The sequence below is a fragment of the Rutilus rutilus genome, assembly GCF_951802725.1.
Source record: "Rutilus rutilus genome assembly, chromosome: 6".
Lineage (NCBI taxonomy): Eukaryota > Metazoa > Chordata > Actinopteri > Cypriniformes > Leuciscidae > Rutilus > Rutilus rutilus.
This window is the reverse complement of record NC_140214.1, coordinates 30,004,435-30,031,967: the sequence shown is the minus strand read 5'-3', so window position 1 is coordinate 30,031,967 and position 27,533 is coordinate 30,004,435. Positions and strand designations below refer to the sequence as shown.

Genomic DNA, 27,533 nt, shown 5'->3' with positions numbered 1-27,533 from the left:
GAAATGGGTTCCTTCCATAATGCTCATACACTGCTCTCATTATATCAGAACAAATTTTAGAGCAACCACAACCAATGATATATGGATTATGATCTGTCAGGTTATAATTCACTTGGAGAGCACGTGTGCTGGTGGTTTATCTCATGGGTTGAGACTGAGAGTTAATCTCGTCCTCCTCAGTCCTATCCTTTAACATCTTTCCAGCAAGCAAAGATGGTTTAAGATGTTACAAAGTTGTGTCATCATCTCTCAGATGAAGAGGGAAAAAAAGCTTTGTACAGGGTTCTCAGTTAAATTAGGCCAGGTGTTAAATGGAAATGTGTTTGTGTGTGCATGTGTGTTTATTTATATTAAATATAAAATAACAATAGGCTAATATAAAACGGACCTTTATGAATACATTATAAAGAAAGAAAAAATATGTACAATGATGGTCCTTGTTTCCCCGTTGACCACATATTCAAGTGTGTGTGTGATTTTCAATTTAAAGGTATAATGGAGGATTTTTTACTTCCGGGTGGATCACCTATACTATTGGTCCTCCTAATTGTCAATCATTCTGGTGAATCAATCAAACTTATTCAAAAAGTGGAGAGGGCGGGTCTTATCTAAAATTCGGAAAGATCCTCCACTATACCTTTAACGTGTTTTATCGGCAGGATTATGTTTATATACAAATACAATATTGCCAAAGCGTTATACACAAAACAAGTAATAACAAGACAAAGACATATTCAATAAAATGTTATTAAAATAAGGTAATTTATAATAAATAAATATAAAATAACAATAGGCTAATATAAAACAAACCTTTATGAATACATTAAAAAAAGGAATACATGTACAATGATGGTCTTTGATTATAATGATCAAGGCAGTAGTTGGTTTCTGAGAGTCTGCAGCTGAAAATTTCATTTTGCTGCAATTTATGGGTAACAGTTCTAATAGGCACAGGCTGACTGTGAGTCACAAGACAACTGCGATGCTTTTACAATACTTAAGGTAGATTGAAAATAGCAGTGTAATACGCAGACCAATGATGTCAGTCTGTTATTGAGCGGAGGAGATTGTGGGTGTGGCGAAATCACAGGCAGTGCCCAGCCAGGCAAAATACAGGTCTGTCCCGACGCTCGGTGGGGGTTGGGCGGGCCGTCAACTGTGCTGTTTATTATGAGTCCGATTTTTTTTTGTTACACGGTTTTGTAATAACATTTTTGGAAATAGCTGCTTTCGAAATACAATGCGTAATTCTAATCTCATCAATCAATGTCACCAATTATTACCAAACAACTAAACTGATGTAGGCAAAACACTTCGCTTTCATAATCATAATCTCGCATTTAAAACTAACGTTAGTTCAATAACGTTACATAATTTTGATATTAGGGTGAGGGGTGTTTTTTATTTTATTTTTATTATTCCGTTTTTTTAATTGGAAGGAGGCCCCACGAGACCGCTACCTCATTTTCGCGTGGAAAGTCTCCGCCCTACTGCTAGTCTGAGGCCGTCGGCTTCCTCTGAAGCGCTTGGCTGGCCATAAGCTGCTAAATGTTTCTTCTATTCCTTTATATTTAATACAGACCTCAAGAAAATAGATATTATTCCAGGAGAGAAGTAAGATTGTGGAGTGGAAAGGTCGAGGAATACCCTTCTGCCGGATTTGGGTCGGCGCTGTGGCACATTTGTTCAGCACTTTAGCTTCAGAAGCTAGCGGTTGGTGAGAGTGGAAGCATCGGCACGAGTAAGACGAGCCTTTCATTCGCACATTATAACACACCTCAGCACATAGTTATGCACGAACTGACGGTTATAGTCTCCGTTCGCGTTTTAGATAGCTGGAGTGGACTTATAACTAGTTAAAAGTGTTCATTTTGCAGAGTGAAAGTGCATGGCGTGTGGCCGCGCGCGGTGGGGGATGGGCGCGCTCAGGTTCCTCGCGCCGTGTGTGCAGTGTGCACGCGAGATGGACGTTGACAACAACTAGCTTGTATTTAACCGACTAGTTAGCTGCGTTGCTATGGAAGCAGCCACGTGCTGGAACTAGAATCGCTCATTTTTGCACTTGTTCGGAAAGTCTTGTTGTTTCCGGTGACGTTTGCTCACGATGCGCATTTAGCCGTAAGCTCAAAATCGAATGACATGTAATTGCGCTTCCGGTGGAGCGTTAGCGTGACAGATGTTCAGATCAGATATTATTTTTGCGATGTAAATATGGTAATTACATTAGGAATTTAATTAAATGGCTTGTAATAAGTACTCTGGAAAGATAATTGTGTATTTTACTGGTAAAGACGTGAATGCACACACACACACAACAAACTTTATTTTTTTCAAGATTTACGCATTTCAGTTATTAGTAAAATTCCATCAAGTTGAATTAAGTAGTACTTTCATATTATGAATTAATAATTTTAAATGACTAATACAACTATTTTTATAATAAAAAATATATAAAATATAATTATAAGAGTTTTTATAATTTTTAAACTTAAATTTAAACATTTTCATTCATTTTTTATTATTATTTATGAATACAAATCACATAAACTAAATGGTCCATTCTCTTGTTCCATTAAGATTTTTACAAACATATGAATAATATGTAAGAGTTATTAAATTCTATTGAATGGAAGTTTACTGTTAGTTGAATTGCGTAAAACGTGAAAAAGGCTTAATTTTTTTTGTGTGTAGAGACAAATTGAATAGATCTGTTGAACAGAATGAACCTAAGTCAATTACAAAATTACACATAGTTTAACCATGAAGATGCATTTAGCAGATATATTTGCTCTGTTACAGAAGTGATGTATTATATTTATCTATTTATTATAGACTGTACAAGGACTTTTAGTTGATTGCATAATTTCATGATAGTTAAAAGGGGGGATTTTGTGTCCTCAGTAAGAGATGCTTTGTAACAGATGAACTTGTCTGGGTCTTTCTTCATACACTGCACGACTGCTTTAAATCCGAACGGATTATAAAACGCTAGGCATCATCAGTGTTGCCAGATTGGAAATGTCCAAGTATCGTACCAGAAGCTCAAAATTATCGTACACAAGTCAAACGTACAGAATACAGCTATTTATAGACCAATGACTTTTTGACACGACCTGAAAAATACTTATTATTGTTAAACATTAACTTGTGAGAGAGAGAGTCATTCTCCAAGATGATTGGATGAGAAGACAAAGATAAAGATGGAAGGCATGCGCAACACCATGTTCTCCTCACACTCATGATGGTAGACATGGGATCCACAGCTAGATCAATGAGTATTATAGAAGCCCTATGATTACAACGACCATCATTTGAAGTGTCACAAAATTCAGAAATTATCGTACATTATGGATTTTTTTTCATTATTGATCGTGCAGAGGTCAAAATTATCGTACGTCTGGCAACACTGGGCATCGTACACTTGCCGACTTTGTAAATGGTTACAGAGAAAAAAAACTGGGGCATTGTTTTCAAACTGGGGTCCGGGACCCCCATAGGGCTGCAAGGAAAAGTTGAGAGAAAATAAAACAAATAAATAATAAAATAAGATTAGAGTTTAGAATAAAATGCACATCATCATCATCATCATGTGTAGATGTTGCATGACAGTAGTGCCATTTTTAGAAAGATCATGGCCTTTCAGAGCCTAGATAATGAATGTCTGTGATTGGGGTACTCTTTCTCAAAGAATATGGTCTACCTTCTGCTTGAAACATGAATAGGATAGTTGTGGTGCATTAGGTTATTTCCACGAATGTTAAAGTTATTACCAAACCTGGAAAGTTGGCAAATTTCTGGGGCAATTTTCTTTTTTTTTCAAAAAGTACATTTTTGCCTTGTCAACAAGCATTTATTTTACACTTGAATTTGACTAATTATAGAGGGGGGGAAAGGCTGACTGTAAATCTGATTATAACTAATGCAATGTTTTATTGACAGGCAGATTTGCCTGTGCTCCCATGGATGGCAAGACTATGAACATCTAAATATCACTTGGTATCATGGTGAGTCAGTGCCACATCCTTCTAATTCATCAATGTCTTAAATTTTACCCTCCAAAAATGTAAAGCAGCATGAAGTCTGAAATATCCTACATTGCATTTAAAAAGTAGCTTGCCACACACAGAACACATTTTTGCAGATGAGTGAAGTGTAGGGGGGAAAAAAAGCAAAGTCTAGAGACATATTTTTAAGTTTAACTTATTTTAACTTGAGCGCCTCGTTTTTGGAACGGCGTGTCATATGCGCGAGATACTGCAGAAGACGTGAGACGCGAGCGCAACGGTCTGGAACGTGTTTTCATTGAAAAACAATTGAAATGTAGCACAGCGGAATGGGAAACCGTGTTCTGTGTGACCCGGCTCTAACCGCTGTTGCTGTTGAGATGAATGATCTTTAGACATGCGGAACGATCAGATCATCAAATTGTTGTTGTTTTTTCTTCAGAAAACAAATGTACTGGATTGTGTGATTTATTATGAGTGTAGGATAGGAGAATTTATTGTAAAGAGTGAAGACATTTAGCCAGTCTGATCTTACACTGTTTAAGAGCCTTTTCATTAAGTTGTATAAGCCTGTTTTATTTGATTGTGAATTGGCAACCTGTTGACATGTCGTAAACAACAGGGATTCTTATCATATGATGGGTTGCTGTTATACGTGAAGGCTTATAAGACTGTGAAGGAGGCTTAAAGACCGAAATAAGCAGCTGGATGAGTGAGTACACATGCATCATTTCCTCTTGTTTAACACTTAACTCTTTAACTCTTGTTTCCCATCACGACATCAGTCCCTACAGTGTAGCGTCTTAACAGTTCTTTCCAGCGGTGAGCAAATGGATGGAAAATTCCCCCAGGGCTCAAAGGGGCTTCTGTGAGAGAGTTCAGTCAAGAAGTTTAGGTTCAGTTCTCTCTTTGCTTTAAAAGATATTGTTTAAGGAGACCAGAAGAGCAGGTCTGTGCTCACCCTGTGGTCTGTGTGGGTCCTGACGCCCCAGTAAAGTGATGGCGACACTATACTGTTAAAAAAAAAAAGCACAGTCCTTCGGATGAGATGTTAAACCGAGGTCCTGACTCTCTGTGGTCATTAAAAATCCCAGGATGTCCTTCAGAAAAAGAGTAGGGGTTTAACCCCGGCAGCCTGGCCAAATTTGCCCAGTGGCCTCTGTCCATCATCATGATTCATGGTGTCCTAATCATCCTATATATACTGATAACAGGGTTTCCGCGGGGTCTTAAAAAGTCTAAAATTCTGAACTTTAAATTTAAGGCCTTAAAAAATCTTAAAAACGGCCAGATTTTCATCCTAGGTCTTAAATTTCATTTAGTCAGGTCTAAAAAAGTGTTTACCCTCGTTCATTTCCAGAAACGCTGGCCGCAGAAAGTTATTACAAAGTAGCAAAAAAGTATCGAGTTGTATAGCCTACAAAGCGGAGCCCTAGAGCAGGGGTCTCCGTCGAGGCCGTTCACATATCGCGTCTTTTGCGCGCTCGAGTTTGTTCAAATGTAGGAGCGCGGGCAAGCGCGCTCATAATTGAAGCAACGCGCAAATTTTTTTACCAGGCGCAACGAGATGAAAAAAATCGAAACTTTTCAGAATGCCGCAAACGCACCGCAGGTCATGTGACAGGAACCAACCAATCACCCCTTTCCATAACAACATTGAAAGCTCAGTCAACATGAAGGATGGGGGTGCACCCAAACACTACTAATAAATATAAGCTAATGTGTAAATGTCAGTAAAAAATTTTTTTTTTACTCATTCTTTTGAGTTTTGAGCTGAAATATGAGGTTTATCTTTGTATAAAACCTTTTTTGTCAAAACTTTATTTGAACTTGTACATGTTAGTAGATAACATGTTGCAAGACACTCTTTTAAAATCTGGTCATCATTTTTAATGGTATTTTAATGTTTACGTAAACAAAAAGTGCATATTGATGCTAATCAATTTGTTATTTGCTGTTTTTCGACATAAAACTTGTTGAATTGACTTCATTCTGTAGTATTAGTACTTTTTGAACATGATTCTGTGATAACCGTGATAATTGGTCACTTTAATCATCTCATCATTTCCTCTCTAGTTATGATTAACTATGATCAACTAAAATCAACAATAATTGTGTTTTTACAGTATAATATGCAAAAGTACAATTTTCTATTAAAATAATATCTACCTCTCCCTCTCTCTCACACACACACATCAGATAATCCTAGATAGATAGAAAGAAAGATAGATAGATAGATACTCTAATGATCCCGAGGTAACTATCTATCTAACTTGGATAATGCGTTGTGTAGGATAATTTCAATCTTTATGGTCTTAAAATGTCTTAAAAAGGTCTCAAATTTGACTTACTGAAACCTGCAGAAACCCTGGATAAGGACCAAAAAAAAAGTGTTTTGGGTATTTTTATATGAGATATATACAGTCAAGTCACATTTATTTGTATAGCGCTTTTTACAATACAGAATACAGAGATAACAGGAAAATAATGCAACAAAGTTTGTTTCCAGAAAATAGCGTCACAGTCCAGCTTAAGTAAGTTCAGTGATGTTTCATTTTTGTTGTAACAAAAATTCTTAATTTAGTTCATATATATATATATATATATATATATATATATATATATATATATATATATATATATATATATATTTATAGAGCCTCTCTGGAGAGGACAGTGATGTCATCGTCCAGCTCACTTCAGTTCTCATATAATGGTGTCAATGCAGGCAGATCAGTATTGTTGAATATTAAATTAAATGTTAAATTTAATTTAAACTGGAAAGGTAATGTATCAGAGCCAGGTAATTTGCAAGACCTGTCAAACCATAACTGCGGCAAAACAGAGTATTAAGGGCCATTCACACAGAACGTGTTTTTGTTATGCTTCGTGCTTTTACTATGACGTCGTGTAGTTGTGTGTCATGCGTGAGATGCTGCAAAAGGCATAAAGAAATAACCGACGATGTCACACATCATTTATGCAAACATGGGTAATTAAGCCAGCTTCCAAAAAAAAAAAGTATATGTTATGTTATATATTATGTAAATAAAATATATTATGTGTTGGTGTTGCTCGTGTTCCACTGACGCTTGCGATGTGAAACTGTTTAAACCAAAGAACTTCCGGACTTTGGTTATCCTTTGAAATTACGATCATCACACTGCAACATTCAAATCTGCGCTGCCACTGGCGCTGATCCGGAGAGAGCAGCTGCCATGTAAATGTGCAGTATGAAAAACAGTCTTTTCAACCACTCGTTATCATTATTTATGTGTTACAATACAAACATTAAAATAACAGGGGATAAAAGTTTATAGTTTGGGTATAAAGATTTTGACATTATTGCTTATCGTTACGACGGGAGGTGGTGTTTACAAAAGTGTTTGTCATTAAATCATTCATTTAAAAGATTTATTCACAAACGTGGATTCATTCAATAAAGAAAATTCTTTATGAATGAGAAATTCAAATGATTTTTTTAATTTAGTTCAAAGTAATATATTTTTAATGGACATTTTGTCAGAACCTCTAGTTTTTTTCCCTTCAGAATCGTAGGAGAATCGCGGCCTTCATTTTACACAAAACAATCTATATATATATATATATATATAGCTTTTTACCTTATCAAAACAGTTAAAAAGCGGCAGGTCAAATTAAATTCACAAAATGATAGATAATAAAAAGAACAAAAATGTGAAAATGTATTCAACCTTACATACAATGAATTTAAGTAATGTGCATGACTTTTTTTGTTAATAAATTACCGTAAAAAGAGTTTTTTTTTTTTTTACATTGTTTTAGAATATAAGATTATTCTTATTAATGTTGAAGACAGTTGTGCTGCCTAATATTGTTGTGGAAACCATGATACATTTTTACTTCAGGATTCTCTGATGAACAGAGTTCAAAAGAACAGCATTTACTTAACAAATTTTTTTTGTAGTGGTTTTTGTCACTTTTGATCAATTTAATTAATTCCTTCTGAATAAAAGTAATTTCTTTAAAAAAACTTTTGAACAGTGGTGTATACTGTGTCCAGGGTTGTTCTGATGCTCTATATGTTTGTGAAGAACAGTAACAGAAAACATGTCTTTGTTATTCCAGGCTCCACTCTCGCCCTGACCTCTTGGTTCACCCAGGATCCAAAATGAGCGTTAGCAGTGATGAGGTCAATTTCCTGGTGTACAGATACCTGCAAGAGTCAGGTGTGTATGTTCATCAGCCCTCTTCACTTCAGTTAACAGCTCTGTGTAATATCCTGTTTCATATCGCATGCAGGGGTAGTTTTTCTTTTTTTTGTCCTGCCATGTTTATTTCCAAAGAACTAATTAATGGTTTAACCACATAACAACCGGCCAGTGCACCATAAAAACACTCAGGACAATAGCAACTCCCTGGCAGCATCTTGACAGTGTGTTTTAGGAAATATCATCCACGTTTTCTTCAGGAAATGTAAAAATGTAGTGTTTTATGTGCTATTCTATAAGGAAATGTCAGTTGTCAGAACTAATATCAGTGCCATTTATAAAAACTATTTTTAGTTTAACTATTTAACATGCACAATTACGCATTTGAAACTCTTATTGTAACATTTATATACTATTATAGTTTTATTAGTAATTTGTATTATTATTAGTTTTTTTTATGTCTGTAGTTTTTATACATTGAACCTGCTTGATGCACGAGATCAAACCTCTTGCTGAAACTCAAACGTGTTGCGTAACACAAGAATGAACTAGGCTAAATATTATTTAGTGCTCCCAGCTTTGTAGCCGTACTAAAAGCAACAATGGATAATTCACCTCAGATCTTGAAATTAAACAAATGGAAACAAGAACGTTCAAACTGTGAACGAATAAGTGTATTCTGTGACATTGTTTTTGTAACTCTTAATAAGTAATTTTAAATAATGTTTAAATGGTGTAATATTTGTGAATTTCATTATGTACTTATCCATTTTCCTGCAACTCATCAAGATTAATCTCTGGTGCCGTGCACTTGCCACAAGATCCCGCCCACACGCTGTTCTGATTGGCTGTGATATTTGATTGACTTTGTCGCATCGTAGCCGTGTCGCGTCTGGTGTGGACAGACAAATTTCTTGTCAAAAACAAAAATATCTTCTTTGTCTTATATTAAGATAAAAAAGTAAGTGTTAAAGAAATTCTCGAACTTAAATAAAATGTTACAAAATGTGTGCAATGTTAAAGTGTAAACGTAGAACAACATCTGTAATAAGTTGGGGTGTAACGGTTCACAAAATTCACGGTTCGGTTCGATACGACACAGTGGTGTCCGGGTTCGCTACGTTTTCAATACAGCAAAAAGAAAGAAATGCCAGAGAAATGTCCTTGGTTTAAAAAAAAAATATATTTTTCATTTATTTTTTAAATAAGTGTGTTTTTTGAACAAATTAACAAATAATGTTTTGGTCATCACATTAAAAATAACATTTAAATATGACAATATTTGAGTTTTAAAGTGCTGGAAAAAGATGCGTGATGTACTTAAGCATTTTACTATTCCTGCCAAACTTCCATGGTTACAGTTAGTGTTACTGCATTAAATCCACGGTGAATGTTGCTGATCTGTGGACTGAAAGCCTATAACTAGTTCATTCATGGCACAATGTTTCTCCTGGTTTCCACGTCAGCGCTGTTTGATCATCCGTTAATAACAGAGATGCTTCTCACTAGATCTCGCAGCGATGTTATTTCTTGAGTGGTGAATTCAAATGCTTTCTTTACTGGATCTATTAACGCTGTCGCTTGATAATGATCGGCTCGCGCTGCATTGGTCCAAACTGATAAACGATCCGTGAAGCACAAAATAATGAGTAGCGCAGTTTCGTTCCGCTTTCATTACGTTTGCCATTTGATGTTGGGCAACGTTGTGGTGGTCATGCCAGCGCGACTGCTAACAAAATATTGGACACACCATCAGGAAAAATGGTCCAACGAATCATTCGGTTTGTAATGCGTACCAAACGGTTCAATACGACAATACCCCTAGGACAATACAAACCTCTAAAACTGTAAGAGATATTGGGCTGTCAATGCAGTGTTACAACCGAACACAAGAGCAACACAACCTGGCTGTTTAGATCTTATTGGTTGTTTGCTTGTCAATGGTAGCACGCTGATTTATCAAAACATCTGATAGGCTGTTTAAGATCTACGGGCGATGCGCGTGCATTTTAATGAAAATACCAAGCGCTATATCGCAAAAATGTTATATAGTTATTTTATTATATTACTTGTATTTATTATATAACAGTTATTTTACTGTTATATAGTTACCGACAATGGTGTACCGTCAATAAATACCGATACCGTTTTATCGCCCAGCCCTACTCTTTGTGAACTCTTTGAAATGTCAAAGTTTCAGTTGCGTAGCTGTCAATAGAGGGACAGAAAACTCTGATTTCATTATTTGTGTTCTGATGATGAATGAAAGTCTATGGTGCGTTCACACCAAACGCGAATATGCGTCTGGCGCGAGTGATTTCAATGTTAAGTCAATGGTAAGACGCGTTTACGCGCGTCTGGAGGTCTTGCGGCGCGAATGAGGCGTTTAGCGCGGCGCTGTAGACGCGAATTCGCCTCATTCGCGCAAATTGAGCGTTTGGTTACGCGCGAAATTTATTAGTGCTATTTGTGCATTCACGCGTTTGACGCGAATTCGCGTCTGCCGCCCGAGTTGAAAAATCTGAACTTCTGCGTCAATTCGCGCCGCGTTAACCAATCAGGAGCCTGCTTGCTGCTATCCCTTTAAAAGCGCTTCGCGTGTTTGCTTCTTTAGATGAATTGCTTGTTGTATTTCTCAATTGTTAGTCGCTTTGGATAAAACCGTCTGCTAAATGATTAAATGTAAAAACCCCAGTTTGAAATCAGACGACTGTTAGTCAACCATATCGGGTCAGTAATGCAGAAAAAGACATCTCTCGATTATGTAAAATTTTTACGATTTCTTTGTTGACTTGGTAGCAAAGTACCAATACTTTTGACCTCACTATCCAGAAATACTTGTTCCTAAATGGTAACAAGAATGGTCTTCTTTTCCCCTGCAGGCTTCTCCCACTCAGCGTTCACCTTTGGCATAGAGAGCCACATCAGCCAGTCCAACATCAACGGAGCTCTGGTGCCCCCTGCTGCCCTCATCTCCATCATCCAGAAAGGCCTGCAGTACGTGGAGGCTGAAGTCAGCATCAATGAGGTCAGCACCGGTATCACATTTCTCAGCTTCCACGTCATACATGCGAGAAGATGCTCGATCTGACCTGATTTTGCTCTCAGGACGGCACGCTGTTTGATGGGCGGCCGATCGAGTCGCTGTCGTTGATCGATGCGGTGATGCCAGACGTGGTGCAGACGAGGCAGCAGGTTTATAAGGATAAGCTGGCTCAACAACAAGCTGCCGCCACCGCCTCCAGCGCCACGACGGCCTCCGCTGCCAAGAACGGAGAGAACACGGCTAATGGAGAGGAGAACGGGTCCCACACGCTGTCTAGTAAGCTCACAGCCTACATAGTACTGTCAAAACAGAACTGTCATAAAGAAATACCATTAAGACCGTAAAACAGCTCGATCTGTGACTGAGGTCACAAAAAATAAATTGGGTAACACTTTATTTCGATAGACATTCTGCTAAGTAACTTGTGTAACTACATGTCACCTACCAGTTTTTTGAGTATTAGACTGTCTGCTTAATATCTGCTAGCACTTTATTGTGATTATTCCCCAACAGATATTATACTGACTATAAGTAACTTTACAAATGCATGTCAACTTATTCTAACCCTACCAGTCTACTAATACTCTAATGAGAGTTAGTTGACATGTAGTTGCAAAGTTACTTCTAGGGCCCTATTTTAACGATCTGAAACGCAAGTATCAAGCGCGAAACGCAAGTAACTTTGTGGGCGGGTCTTGGGAGCTGTTGCTATTATACCGGTGGGATAAATGACTCTTGTGCCCGACGCAAATCTAAAATGGGTTGGTCTGAAGTAGCTACATTACTCATAGGTGTGGTTTGGGCATAATGTGAAATAAACCAATCAGAGCATCATCTCACATTCCCTTTAAGAGCAGGCGTGCTTGTTCCATGGCGGATGGCTATTATAACGGTGGATTTGCCAGACGCACGCCAGGAGCGGATCACAGCCGAGGAGACCGACGTTCTCATCAGGGCCGTAAAACACAGAGAAGGGACATCGTATGGGGATGGGAGAAACCCACCCAAATTAGCTTCGGTTAAACAGGCGTATAATAATTTGGGTAAATGTGTAAGCTAGATTTATGCCTATTTTTTTTCACATCTTCATGGACACAACAAATTATTTCCCTCGTGTGTTAATATTTTTCCTTGTAATAATGTATGGTTTTCTAAAAATGAGAACTGCTGCTTCTGTGTGTAGATGAGATAAGCAAAGTGTATGCGCGTTGTGCACACGCTACATTGATTATGGCCAAGCATGCGCCCTCAGATAGCATATGAATAACATGTGCAACGCACCACTGACTTTAGACTAGGTTTTTCCTGGTCTGTGGCGGAATTGTTTTCTAAACCTGCAAAATAGCACCAGGGAACGTTTGCGCCGGAACACTTCTCCTCTTTTCACTGAACCGCCCCCGGGAGCGCAAGTTCATTTCCTAATTTACCGACGTGCGTCTGTGGAGGGAAAAGTCTGCTGTGCGTCGGGTGCAAAATAGGAATGATACATGCGTCGGTGGTGCAAGATAGGGCCCATAGTGTCTAAAGTGGACCATCACAATAAAGTGTTACCATAAATTACACTGTTCAATCTTTAGGAATCAATTTTAGGGTTGGGAATTAGTCCTGGATTTTCACGTTTTGAGGTTTCACACTGCACGGTTGTAAACCCTAGGTTAATGTTCTTTGCATATTTGCTGTGTCAATATCATTGATTGGAGGAACACAGCATGTGACCTAATTAAATGATCTTGTCATGTTTATATTCCTGACGGCACCATCAGTTTATCACTTTCTGACCTCAACCAGTGTTATTTTAGTATTATTTAGTCTTTTATAGTCTTTTAATTTTTTCATATTTTGATTTAGCTTTTATTTGTATATTTTCAGTTATAATTAAGTATTGGCTATTTTGTTATGTGCTTTTGTCTTCTTTGGTTTAAGGTTTTTTTTTTTTTTTTTTTCAGTATTACTATATCTTCTATTTATTTTATTTCAGTTAGTTGCCAAGAAAACATTTGTAAATAAGAATAGGTTTTTAATTTAACATTTATTATTTTACTTTATTTCAGTTTTTTTAATTAAAGAGAACTATATTTTGGTAGTTTTAGTTAACAGTAGCTACACTGACCTGAATAAAACAGTCTCTTCACTCCAGTTATCACATTTAGATTTTTCCCTTGAACGCTGACATGAAATACTGGGGGTGAAAGAGTGTGAGACTATACAAAGCATATGAATATTTAACGAGGCAAGCGCCATTCTTTGCATAATTGGTTGTTTGCTGCGAACTGGCTGTTACAATCTAACCCTGAATACATTTGGCAACACGTGATTTTAAAGACTATAACACAGACAATGTTGTTCCGACCCTGTGTGACCCTGTGTGGCTGCACCATGGCTGCTTGTTTACATAAATGAATGATGCGCATCGGTTGGGTTTAGGATGAATGTCACACAGCGCTGAAAGTGTCTCTGCCTCTTCCTTTGCCAGACCACCACTCAGACATGATGGAGGTGGACAGGGCGGTGGAGATCCCGGCCAGTAAAGCCATGGTGCTGCGGGGCCACGAGTCTGAGGTCTTCATCTGTGCTTGGAACCCCGTCAGCGACCTCCTGGCATCTGGGTCAGTCTCTAGCTAAAGCCAGAGTTTACTGCTGAACCCTTTAATGCATACATGTTTCACCAATTATTATTCCATAATCGGGTCTTTAGCAACCTGGATCTATATCTAATATACATCTCTATAACTATATCGGTAACACTTTACAACAAGGTTCATTAGTTAAAGGGATACTCCACTTTTTTCGGAAATATGCTCATTTTACATCTCCCCCAGAGTTAAACAGTTGAGTTTTACCGTTTTAGAATCCATTCAGCCGATCTCCGGGTCTGACGGTACCACTTTTAGCATAGCTTAGCACAGATCATTGATTCAGACGAGTCCAGTAGCATTTCTTTCAAAATGACCAAAGAGTTTAAATATTTTTCCTATTTAAAACTCGACTCTTCTGTAGTTAAACCGTGTACTAAGATCGACGGAAAATGAAAAGTTGCGATTTTCTAAGCCTATATGACTAGGAACTACTCTCATTCCGGCGTAATAATCAAGGAACTGTGCGGCTGTACCATGAGTGCAGCAGGCGTAATGATATGACGCAGCGCCTGAAAATAGGTCTAATAGGTTAGACAAACTTAGTCCCGGTCACGTTGGAAGAAGTTACCGAGCTGGGGACTATTGTTTAACTACAGAAGAGTCAAGTTTTAAATAGGAAAAATATTGAAACTCTTTGGTCATTTTGAAAGAAATGCTACTGGACTCATCAGAATCAATGATCTGGAAATGAATCAATGGATTCTAAAACGGTAAAACTCAACTGTTTAACTCTGGGGGAGTTGTAAAATGAGCTTATTTCCGAAAAAAGTGGAGTATCCCTTTAACATTATTTAACTACCTTAGTTAACATGAACTACATGAATACTTCTACAGCATTTATTCATCTTAGTAAATATAAATTTCAACATTTACTAATACATTATTAAAATCAAAGGTTGTATTTGTTAACATTATGCACTTTGAACTAACATGAACAAGCAATGAACAGCTGGATTTTTATTAACTAACATTAACAAATATTTATAAATAATGTAACAAATGTATTGCTCATTTTTAGTTCATGTTAGTTAATACATTACAATAATGTTCATTAGTTAACACCAGTTAAAGTATTACTATATCTAACGCAGGTGGCTCTCTTAATTACAAATCTCTCTTAATGCTTTATTAGCAATTACAAAAGAATAAAATAAAGGATAGACTATTTCATTACGTTGTGGAACTTGGTCTGAGCTCATTTCCCCAGTACATTCAGCATCAGGTTCATGTTCGCAAAACTATAATTTTCTGTCTTCAAAATCAATATTGATCGATTACGCCATCTTTGTCAGACATTGCCATCTTGAGGAATAAAGGTGAATTGCACTTACTGAGTCATCAGAGACTCAATTGATGCGCAGAAAAAAATATACTTAAACTGTTACATACCTGAATAGATTTGAGAAATACTAAGAAGGTTCATGTCTAACATTAAAAAATGAATGAGGGGGAGGGTAGTGAATGACGTCCCGGTATGCATTCAAGGGTTAAACCTGTGAATTTTGAAACAATTATTGCTTTGCCTGTCTCTGCATAATACTTTTCAAATGGGTTGATTCTCTCTGCGTTTGGTTGTTGCCATCAGCTCGGGAGACTCGACTGCACGGATCTGGAACCTGAGTGAGAGCAGCGCGGGAGGATCCACTCAGCTGGTGCTGCGCCACTGCATTCGGGAGGGGGGGCAGGACGTACCCAGTAACAAAGACGTCACCTCACTGGACTGGAATGTGAGTGCTGGGACTTATGAATCATTGTAACCCTGCTTGCATGAGCCTCTCTCCACACACACTACACAGACAAAACAAATTATTCAAATTCATATTTCTCTCTCTCTCTCTCTCTCTCTCTGTTGGGCAGAGTGAAGGTACACTCCTAGCGACAGGATCCTATGATGGCTTTGCAAGGATATGGACTAAAGATGGTGAGCTTCGTTAACTCTATCGCTAACATCAATTAAACTTCAAAATCCTGTTCATCTAATCAGTGTCCCGTAACTGGTAGGTAATCTTGCCAGTACACTGGGGCAGCACAAAGGTCCCATATTTGCTTTAAAGTGGAACAAGAAAGGAAATTTCATTCTCAGCGCTGGTGTTGATAAGGTACAGTATAATCGTATGCTTGTCATCATATTCTGTCTTGATAAGCTGATGTGATGAAGTTGAGATGCTAATGGGAATGTGCAACTTTCAGACCACCATTATTTGGGACGCGCACACAGGAGAGGCCAAACAGCAATTTCCATTCCATTCTGGTGAGTTACAAAAAGGACCACAAGCAGGACATTAATTTTCCCTCGACGAACCTTGACGTTCTTGCTTATCCGGTTGGGAACAGGGGAAAACACTTTAAATACACCAATCAATGCATGTTGTTAAAACTATACATTACAGGATTTTACAGCCATATCAGTTGCGAAGTGACCTGACGGACCTTCAGAGAGAGAGAGTTTTGGTGTGAAGAGCAGCTAAGGGTGTTTTCTTAGGGTGTGTTCACACTTGGTTCATTTGGTCCAGACCAAAAAAAAAAAAGTCCTGGTCCGCTTAGCGTTCAGATTGGCATTTTTACCACCGAACCTAAAGGCATAGGGATACATTCACAACCTGATTGGTCAGTGTTTATGACGTATTGCCTATTTCACGACGGAACTTACCGAACATCCAAAACTGCTGTGTTTTGGGATAAATGCGCTCATTGTATTTGCGTAACCCACATATGATGGTATTTTGACCAGCTGAGAGCTTGTGATGAGTTTATAAAATGTGTAAAGGAGTCAAAACAGCGGCAGGAATCCCTCCGTCACACACACAAAGGAAGATCTGCTGTGAGGAGACGCCGTTTTGATGCCTGCACCGGACTGTGATTGAAAACATCACGACTATGATGAGAAAAAAACTGTTTGCTTGAGCATTCTGTATTTTTAGGGTCTCATCTTCCTATTTTTGGTTCGTTTACATGTGTTTGGTCCGTGTTGTGTTCATATTTAATTCGAATCGCACCAGAGTTCATTTGAAAGCGGACGAGTCACATCTTTTCAGCGCTCTCGATGTTTGGTGTGCACCAGGGTTCAGACGGCAGCGTTCACACTTATTCAAATGAACCGCACTAACAGAGCAATCGCACCAGAGTTCGTTTTAATCGAAACAAACATGCCAAGTGTGAACGGTGAACACACACCCTTAAAGCCCCACCCGGGTTGGTCGTGTCATCCAAATGTGTCAGTTGTACGTAAGCTCATTTCAAAAGAATCATTAAGAATGATGTGGTTTGCATTTGTCACCTGCAGCTCCGGCTCTGGACGTGGACTGGCAGAGCAACAACACGTTTGCCTCCTGCAGCACGGACATGTGCATTCACGTGTGTAAGCTGGGCCAGGACAGACCAGTCAAAACATTCCAGGGTCACACAGTAAGCCACTTACATCAGTTACATCACTTACATTTCCAATATAGTGTATATCAATATCTGCTTATTCTACTTTTTGCATTGACTGTTTGGTGTCCTGAAATACTAAAAGTTACATCTTAACCCTGTAAAGCCTGACATATGAAACAAGTCAGGAAAACAAAATGATTTGAAATCTAATTATTGAACATTTCATATCATATTTTAAAAAAAATCTGTTGATTTTCCTTTGTTCTGGACACCAAATGGTTTAATTTAGGAAAAGAGTTTCAATCCTAATAAAGGATAAAAAGCAGATAAATGTATATAAATAAATATTAAAATGTATACATTTATTATTAACGTTAGGTTTCTTTTAATATAATGTATGCAAATATATCAATGACATTTTGAATGAATAAAATGATGGCGGCAAAAACAAAGCAGGCTGCATATATAAAAATACATATTATCTGTTCCCTTTAAATATACATGATATTTGATTTTATTTGGAAGTTAGAAGAACAATTTTATTATGGTTGAAATAATACATCATGAAATGCATTACAATGATGATTAAAATAAATGTACCTCAAATACATTTGATGCTCAAGAAACATTTATGATTATTAACAATGTTGAAAACAGTTGTGCTGCTTAATAATTTTTGGGGAACTATTAAGCATTTGATACACATTTGCAACAGTTTCTCCTGTGTATGAAATATGAAGTAAACCTAAAATCCCATAGGTTTTTTTAATACAAGTTTTGAAATGCATTTAGATTTCTGCATCTGGCAGACACTTTTATCCAAAGCGACTTACACTGCATTCAAGCTACGCGTTTGAAGTTTCTGCACTCCCTGCGTATCTAGCACATGATCTCCGCGGAGCTACTTGCCACATAAGTAAATAAATAGACACTAAATAATGATCTGAGTCTAAATATTTTATTAGGTCTTTAAACGCAAAGCTTCTGCGGAGAGAGCAGTTGCTAGCGCAGCAAGTTCAAACTAGACGGACATTTAAGGGATATGGTACAATCATACCACTTATTACAGGAGTAACATACCGCCGGATGGCGCAATTGACCAATCAGAATCAAGTATTCCACAGAGCCGTGTAATAAGCATGCTTAACTGAATACATCACTGATTATTTGAACTCCTCATCCTCAGAATGAAGTCAATGCAATCAAATGGGATCCAACAGGGAATCTCTTGGCCTCCTGCTCCGATGACATGACGTTAAAAGTGAGCTACACACAACCTGCCATGATCTCTATTTTAATGATCTGGCTGTTTTCTATTGTGTATTGCTTTGTCAATTGGGAGTGTGTATTAGTAATAATAATGTTGTGTATTGAACATTAGCTCTGGAGCATGAAACAGGACACTTGTGTTCATGACCTGCAAGCCCACAGTAAGGAGATCTACACCATCAAATGGAGCCCGACTGGCCCTGAAACCAACAACCCCAATGCCAACCTCATGCTGGCCAGGTGCATAAAACCAGCCACCATCAGTCCTTTTTAAACATCATTTTGATTAAATAAAAAAATTGTACATGTGTGTATTTATTTATATGCATTAAGCAGTTGTTTTTTTCTCTTCTTATTTTCTGCCCACAGCGCGTCGTTTGATTCAACGGTGCGTCTGTGGGACGCAGAGCGCGGCGCCTGCATCCACACACTGACCAAACACCAGGAGCCCGTCTACAGTGTGGCATTCAGCCCAGATGGGCGGCACCTGGCCAGCGGCTCCTTCGACAAGTGTGTCCATATCTGGAACACGCAGGTATTATAGGCTGCTTATCGAACGGTTACTCGTTGCTAAAGATCGAGTTAATTAGTTATTATCTCTGTGAGAGAAGTTCAGTGTAAAAGCATAGATTAAAAACAGGGCTCTGTCTGCAGGAGGCAGTTTCATAATCCAGACTGACAAAAACATTATTGATCATTTTGATAACATGTCAATTGAGATGGACTCGGTAATTGCGATGATCTATTCGCTGCTTGGATTATTTTTCGGACAATGTTTGCAGATTCCAGCGAATATTCCATTCTCTTTACAACACATAAACCTTTTAAAACGGTAGTTTAAAACTAATCAATGATTATATTTATGGTGAGTTGATAGATTCCCCTGTCCTTTATGTTCTCCATTTGAAAACAATGGATTTTGTAAATTCATTTAGCTTGGTGTTAATATGCTGTTGTTATAAATAAACTACACTAAAGTAGTAATGTTTTTTTATTCAGGCGGTTTAGAATGATTTGTTGACACTATATCTCTCTCTCTCTCTCTCTCTCTGTATATATATGTATATATATATATATTTCGTCGCTGTCGGGCGGAATCCTCGTATCTCCAAAACCATTATTTTTCAGGAAATTTAAAAAAACTGCATATTTTTTTAGTTATTAAACATTGTATCGTTAAAGTTGGTATTATACCTTATATTGCAATCATATACTGTTGTGTTCCAACATTAACACACGAGATACAAGATTTATGACTTGGGAGCAGGGAGATACGAGGTTACGCTGTCATTGATTAGAATGGAACGGACACAGACGTCGCTGCTGCCAGCAGTGTTCATCAAAGTCTGGACCACGCAGGCATATAGCAGACCAATAGCATCGCTTTGAGCCTTTTGACAAGAGATAAGGCTTTAAAAGCTATTCAAATCTAATGATTGTGGTTACGTACATCTTCCGAAACTCCATTTTAAGGGTTTAAGAGCTATAAGTGAAGCAGAACAAAAAACAATGAGGTGACTAGGCTGTCTAATAGGCGGAAATGAGCCTAATCTGCACGCAAACTTTCCTTCGTGGCTCACGGGCTTCCTTCTGCTATCGATTTTTAACAAAACAGGCTCAAATGTATCTAACCTAACTATTTTCACTCGTTATTGTCTAAAAAACAGACAGATTTATCCAAAGATAGGCTTACTTGGCGCCAGTAGACAGACCTTTTTTCTCCCATAAATAAAACCTGCTAAGTTAGGCTACTTGGGGTATTTTACATGCACAGTGCCAACTTTGAGTCAGTAAAATAATAATAAAAACAATAATTTAATGCTGGTATCCAAAACATTTAATTCAATTCAAGTATTATATTAGATACATTTTAAAACTTCAATGCACACATATAATAAGCCTAGTAATAAGTAGACATTAAAAATACATCAATAACTGATATCATGGTTTAACACAGATCAAATCAGAGTTAAGGCTTGCTTTACGTGTTGCTCAACGAGGATTTCTTAATCGCTGCGTCTTTCAATCTTGAGGAGACGGAGTGAAGAAGAGGTGGAGTTACGAGGATTCATTGGACAGTTGAAGTGTCCAGTGGAGTTAAGAGATTTGCTCTCAAGCTATTTTCAACACTTTAGATTGGTTAATAATTTGTAAAAGTAACAGAACCACGTGGGGACTGACCAATAGCATTGATTTGTGAAAAAATGTGAAATTGACAAAATTTGGACATACGAGGTTTCCGCCCGACAGCGACAATATGTGTATATATATGTATATGTATGTACAGTGTGTCTGTTTTGTGTGTAAGGAGGGAGTGAAATTGCACAAATTACAGTATTTTAAGTGTTAAATAACAGTTTGTTCAGTGCTGTTATAATTGTCAAAAACAGAAGAAATAAAACGCTAAATAAATATATCGTTTATCGGGCACATAAACTTGTGGAGGAGAGAGAGCTCAGTGAACAAGACAGACGTTAGCAGCCCGAATATTGAAAGAGAGAGATAGCAGAGAAAACTCAGAAGAGGAAAAGACCAGGGGAATATAACTTTAAAGGGACACGCCGACTTTTTGGGACTTTTCCGTGCGTGCCGTAACTCTGTCTGACGCACCCACCGCTAGCCTAGCTTAGCACAAAGACTGGAGGTAAATGGCTCCAGTTAGCATACTGCTCCCAATAAGTGACAAAATAACACCAACATTTTTCTATTTACATGTTGTGATTTGTAAAGTCAAAGCGTGTGCGAATAACAAGGTCACATGAGACACAACCATCTTCTAACCGTATACATACTGGGAACTATATTCTCAGAAGACGAAGCACTGATATTTCTGCGGAGTGATTTACTCCAATTCTGAGCGAACTCTCTACTCCTCACCACGGGGCTTCTCAGGCGCTGCGAGCAAATCACTCCGCCCAAGTAGCAGTGCTTCGCCTTCTGAGAATATAGTTCCCAGTATGTATACGGTTAGAAGATGGCTGTGTCTCATGTGACCTTATTTGTACAGGTAAAGCAGATTCCGCCATAGTCCTTGCCTGTATTGCATAGCGTGTACGTGAATGTGGTGTTGGAGGAATCAATATTAGGGGTGTGTTCCTTTTGTTTTAGGTAGGGTGTTTGTTTTGGTGATTTCAAATATCAGTAGTGTTTACCAGAAATCACTTACTTCACCTTTAATGCCTCCTTGAGGGTAAATTATTTTAACGAAACATTATAATGTACAGAATGAAAGTGGATATTCATTTAGAGATTTGTTAAAGATAACATTTAACAGTTAGCCATTACCTTATGTCCCTAAGAAAATCTCTTTACATTTTTTTTTTATATATATATATATATATATATATATATATATATATATATATATATATAATTCTGTTCTTAAAATGTTCCAAATAGCAACTTCAGCTTAGCGGTTTACACCCTATTTAAATTAGTCTACAAACTAGTTTCTGATGTTTAGTCATAAGACTAGTCAATCAAGTATGTTCAAACTTGAAAAATACTTAGTTTCAGATTTACATCAATCTTCCGTTGCTGATATATTGATCTATGCTGCATTGCATGGCTGGTTTTCTTAACGTGAGTCTCGATTTCTCCCCTACAGAGTGGCGCTTTAGTCAACAGTTACAGAGGGACGGGTGGCATTTTTGAAGTATGCTGGAACTCCACTGGTGACAAAGTGGGCGCAAGTGCATCAGACGGATCGGTGAGTTTCTGTGGTGCAAAGCAAAGATATGAAGATACAGCATAAATTAAACAGATATATGCATATTTTAGTGTTTTCTGAACGGATTTTCACGGTAAATGCAGCTCCAGACAAAAAAAAAACACAAGAAGTGCTCAAAATACGAAGTTCAGGCATTGTTCAGAGTAGCGTATGCGTAAAATGTGTAAAATGCAACAATTAGGCCCATGATGGTTGCACCTCAGGCCAGGCAATTTATGTGTGTCAGAATTGTGACTCTGGAGATGAGTCCGATTAGTCAGATACAGGGCATCTGTTTTGTTCAGAGGTTAAGTTAAGCAGGTTATCTGCAGCATTCCATTCAGTTATCAGGATCTATGTGCAAGCCATAGAACGTTTGAGTTTAAAGTTCAAAGTAAAGTGGTTTTGCCACTTAATTGAAATGTGCAATATTTGGATTGAAATAATTGTTTTTCCAGGTACGGATGTTTATATTTCCAGGTCTGTTTTGAGTTTAAAAGTTAAAATCAATATTCACAATTAAAGGGATAGTTCACTTTGAAATTAATTTTTGATATGTTTTAGCTTACCTCAAGGGCATCCAAGATGTAGGTGTCTTTGTTTCCGCAGTAGTTTCAATTGTGATATTTTTAGGTCAAACCGTTCTTGTCTGTCAGTCATATAATGCAGGTCGATGGTCACTGTCTCAAACACAAGCACAGAGTCCAAATTAAAACAATTCCCCATCGTCCAAATGAAACAATTCCCCATCGTAAGCACACATTGATGGCCTAAGACACGAAACGAGCGGTTTGTCTGAGAAAACGAACAGTATTTATATCGTTGTTATCTCTTGAAAACAGCACACGTCCAAATGATCTGACGGCGCGGGCGGGTATAGATATATACATAGATGTCGCCTTGGCTACGGTTTCGTTCCAATGAACTGCAGTAGCCAAGGGGACATCTATGTATATATCTATACCCGCCCGCGCCGTCAGATCATTTGGACGTGTGCTGTGTTCAAGAGATAACAACGATATAAATACTGTTCGTTTTCTCACACAAACCGCTCGTTTCGTGTCTTAGGCCATCAATGTGTACTTATGATGGGGAATTGTTTAATTTGGACTCTGTGCTTGTGTTTTGAGACAGTGACCATCGACCTGCATTATATGACTGACAGACAAGAACGGTTTGACCTAAAAATATCAAAATTGAAACTACTGCGGAAACAAAGACACCTACATCTTGGATGCCCTTGAGGTAAGCTAAAACATACCAAAATTTTATTTCAAAGTGAACTATCCCTTTAAGTAGTTGTGTTCTTATTTTTTAGATAATCTAGTGTGACAACTTACCCGCCGATGGGTCAAATTGTCACAAGTGCACACTCGCTATTCAACAGTCTAAAACTCCGTAATGAGATAAGATATGAAGATGTTATGAATACAACATATGTGCCCAAGACTTCCTTCTTTAGATTTATACCATTTTGATGTATGGTGCTCAGTAAATGTTAGACAGTGTGAAAAGTGTGACAACATACCCCGCTCTCCCCTATTCTATTTTATATTTTTTATTTTAAATATAAGTAATAAATATTTATAGACTGTTGCTTTGTACAGAGATTGCTTTCTGATAGGCATTGTGGTTGTTTGTCTCGTGTTTGTGTATGCATATATATAAATATATTCTGGCAAAAAAAAAAAAAAAAGTTTTGTGTGAAACAGCCCTAATGTGTGATGTCACCCACCTTAATTCCAAGTAAGATAACCATCTCATGTGAAACTTAATAACAAACAACAGCTACCACACATATTAGACAGGATACCAAACTGAACAGAAAACGGAAAAAGCACATCTAGCCCACAAAGTAGAAGTAAACTAGCACATCTAGCCCACAAAGTAGAAGTAAACTAGCACATCTAGCCCACAAAGTAGAAGTAAACTAGCACATCTAGCCCACAAAGTAGAAGTAAACTAAAAGTCTGGTCTGAATTGAACACATGAATGTGAGTATATAATATTAACAGATACAATAGACAGAAAGCATAAATGGATCAATACAAGAATAATACGTTTGCAAGGATCAATCATAGAAATAACCATAAAAGAATAATCATAATCAATAATCATATGCATTTTTTTATACTTTTAAGCTGCATTTGTTTGGTTCTTTTTTCAATCTCAAACAATCATTTTATTTTTATTATTAAGAGCTTCGCACAGGAGTTAACTCTGCTAAACTATAATTACTTCAACTAAAACTGAATAGAAATGTGTTCACAAAATAAAACTAACAAAAGCATTAATGAAACGAACTAAAACTAAACTGAAATGTATAGGAAATTTGAAAACGAGATTAAAATAAAAACTATTTCAAAAATGCACACCTCTATTACCCTTGGGTCACAGAGTTAATGTTGTAAGCTCTGAAACTTGCAGGATGTTTTAATGGTACAAATGACAAAAATGGATGTTATACCTGGTATGTCAAGAGATCAATGCAAATTTGATTTCTCATGTCATGTCCCCTTTAAATACCCTTTTTTATGTTGCAGTGAAATATTACAATAGTGTAATTAAAGTAATAAAAAGTATATCTTTTTTTATTGTTATTGTAATTGTTGTATCGTAAATCTCCAAATTGTGCAGCTCTAATTTTTAGGAGGTGTAACATTTACCTTAAGGATTACCTTCACTGCCCGTTGTTCATAATACGTTTTCTTCCCCCATCTCAGGTTTGTGTATTAGACCTGAGGAAATGACACTGCCTATGGGAAGCCATGGACCGACTTTGAATGTGTGCATAGCCAAATTTACCGACTGTCCCTGTCCCATCATCCACTGCTGTAGTCCACGCGTGAGGTGCCAGACCAGCTCCATCACAACACGGACCCGTGACGCTTCAGACAAGGACTGTTATATACAGACTCGCTCGACACCGCATGTGCGTGCACACACACACACACACACACACACACACCTACACCTCATTAGTTCCTGTGTTCATCATTCCAAACCCAGAGGGCGGAGGTCCACGCCGCTGTCGTGCGCATATTGCACACGTCAGCACTCCAGCGGTGGTTTAGGCCAAAACTGCATGAGCTAAAGAGCAGAATATGGCCAACTCGTGGCTGTATGATATTGACAATTCAGAGTATTGGCACTGTATGTTTAGTGGCTCTGTGACTTTTGGAAACTGTTCTCCAAAAAAAAATTTGCTCAAGGAATTTAAATTTATTTTATTTTTTTCTGCCAAACTTTGAGAGATTTCTTCTTTTCTTTTCTTTTTTAAGAGTTCTACGAGTACAGAACGCCTATTAAATTACTCAACTATATTTTCTAATGCGAATGCCCTGTGTTATTTTGTACAACCTATGCAACTTTGTGATAAGACAACACTGAACTTGCAGCGCAGACATGGGTAAACGCCTGTACGGTTAAAACCCTGAAAACACAACGGCACATTCGCTCTCACTGTTCTGTTATAGAAAACTATGGCTATCAGGTTATTCGTTCCTTTTGTTGATTCCAGCTTTCACCTTCCTCGGCTCACTTCAAAATGTTCCTCCGATTTAGCGCTGCGCATTGCTGTCATTTCCTGCTTTTCTATGGAGGTTTGAGCTTGGCATGTGCGTGACTGTAACAGCCTCAGTTTATGGCTTCACGCGTGAGACAGAATTATGAGTCGGTGCGGTTTGGTTTTTATCCACTTTCAGCCAGTCAGCTTATTCAGTAGTCCAAAGTCAGGTTGAGGTGGTGCCGTTTTGCTAACTTTCCGTTTGTTTGCGAATGGAAGCGTCCGTGTGGATTCTCCGGTTATAAAGGATTGATTCTAAACTCTGTTGACTTTTGGATTTCTCGCAGCGTGGTTTGGACGGGGTAACGGCACATTGGTTTAGAGTTTGCTAGACGCCGTCACGTGTCTTTATAAAATACCATTAGACAGTCAATAGTCCAGAGAAGCAGCTTTTACCCAGCATACTCATGTCACCTCTCAGCACTTTAGACCTACTCCCATGAAATCCTATGAGCACTTAAAACATCTTTTATCTTTTTGGACTGAAATTACTTGAGTGACATTAAACATTTACTTGAACGAACCAGATAATTATTAGAGGATGAGGCGGCTGGTTTAAACTAATGAAATAGTTTGTTTTTGTTTTTATATACATATATAATAGTCCAAAATGCTAACAAATGCCTTTCTTTCCCCATGGATCAACTATAATCTGTATCCCCCTCCTAAGAATATCCTGATTTCTTTCTTTTTTTTTTTCTTTTTTTTTTTTTTTAAGAGATGAGTATTTTGAAGCTTGCTCTAATATAATCAACAAGTAGATTGTACGAAAATGTGCTATTTATTATATTGTCTATGACAGTGGAATGGGATTTTATAATGTTTTAATTTTAAAGAGATTTACCTTTTACAGTGTGTGTGCGCAAGCGTTTGCTTCTCCTGGTCCTCAACACCTAGCACTCGGCTTGCTGTGTCCCACAACCCTTTGAAATTTTGTACTTTAAAATCTTTTGTAATTCTAATGTTGTTTTTAGCGCTCAGCAAAAGCACGTACATGGGCATATCAGAACGTCTTGGACCATGCAAATACTTGTTCAGTGATTTTTGTCTCACTTTAGATCATCTTTAATCGACTTTTTCCCTCTTTCTCTCTCTCCTTTTTTTTTTCTTTTTTTTTTTTTCTATTTTGCTCACTCTCCAGCAGAAATCACTTACTGCGATGTTGATTTGACTATTGTGATTTGAGTCTGATCAAATGAAAAGTCCAGAATAAAATATATTTTGATAGTAGTGTGTTCTCTGTCTGTGCTTTTGAACACTGCCTTCCTGAGTCGTCAAGAACATGAGCATTAAAGTCTGCCTTTAATAATTTTAACTCCTTTAAAATTCATCTTTGATCACCAAAAATTACATATTAAAACGGTTTTGTCGTGTGAAAAACATTTCTTCATGCCTTAACCCATTGAATCCCAATTTTTATTTATTTTTTTAGAGATGACATATATGAATTTGTATGGTATTTGTAAGGATATTAAACAATCCATGTCAATTATGTAAAAATAGTATTGAAAAGTCCATGAAAAAATGGGTTTTATGTCTGGTCACAAATGTGACCGGTAGTGGAACACAGGGAGTGTATGGAAGCATATGGGTTGCAATTTTCAATTTGAAATGTAATATGCAAAATGACAATGCATTTCTGTATTTAAATTACAATTTTCGGCTCGGAATGCATTTTCAATTTGCACATTGAATTTTGCTACATTCATTGTGGGACATTTAATGTAAATGCAATCGCAAGT

General features: G+C 37.5%; 1 protein-coding gene across 3 annotated transcripts; it reads left to right on the top strand.

Annotated features, from left to right (window-relative positions):
* Positions 1-1,458: 1,458 nt before the first annotated feature.
* On the top strand, positions 1,459-27,021 carry tbl1xr1b (TBL1X/Y related 1b). Of its 3 annotated transcripts, XM_084411415.1 has the most exons (16): positions 1,459-1,741; positions 3,940-4,004; positions 8,112-8,212; positions 11,077-11,222; positions 11,303-11,516; positions 13,714-13,846; positions 15,462-15,603; positions 15,734-15,797; positions 15,878-15,975; positions 16,067-16,127; positions 17,160-17,281; positions 18,435-18,509; positions 18,630-18,757; positions 18,887-19,052; positions 22,125-22,226; positions 24,950-27,021. In XM_084411415.1, exons 3-16 carry the CDS (start codon positions 8,155-8,157, stop codon positions 24,974-24,976), a joined length of 1,536 nt encoding a protein of 511 aa, XP_084267541.1. In that variant the 5' UTR covers positions 1,459-1,741; positions 3,940-4,004; positions 8,112-8,154; the 3' UTR covers positions 24,977-27,021. The 3 variants fall into 3 exon arrangements, with proteins under 3 accessions (XP_084267541.1, XP_084267542.1, XP_084267543.1); XM_084411416.1 differs by lacking the exon at positions 3,940-4,004 and having other exon boundaries at positions 1,485-1,741; XM_084411417.1 differs by lacking the exons at positions 1,459-1,741; positions 3,940-4,004 and adding an exon at positions 4,626-4,716.
* The last annotated feature ends 512 nt before the right edge of the window (positions 27,022-27,533 follow it).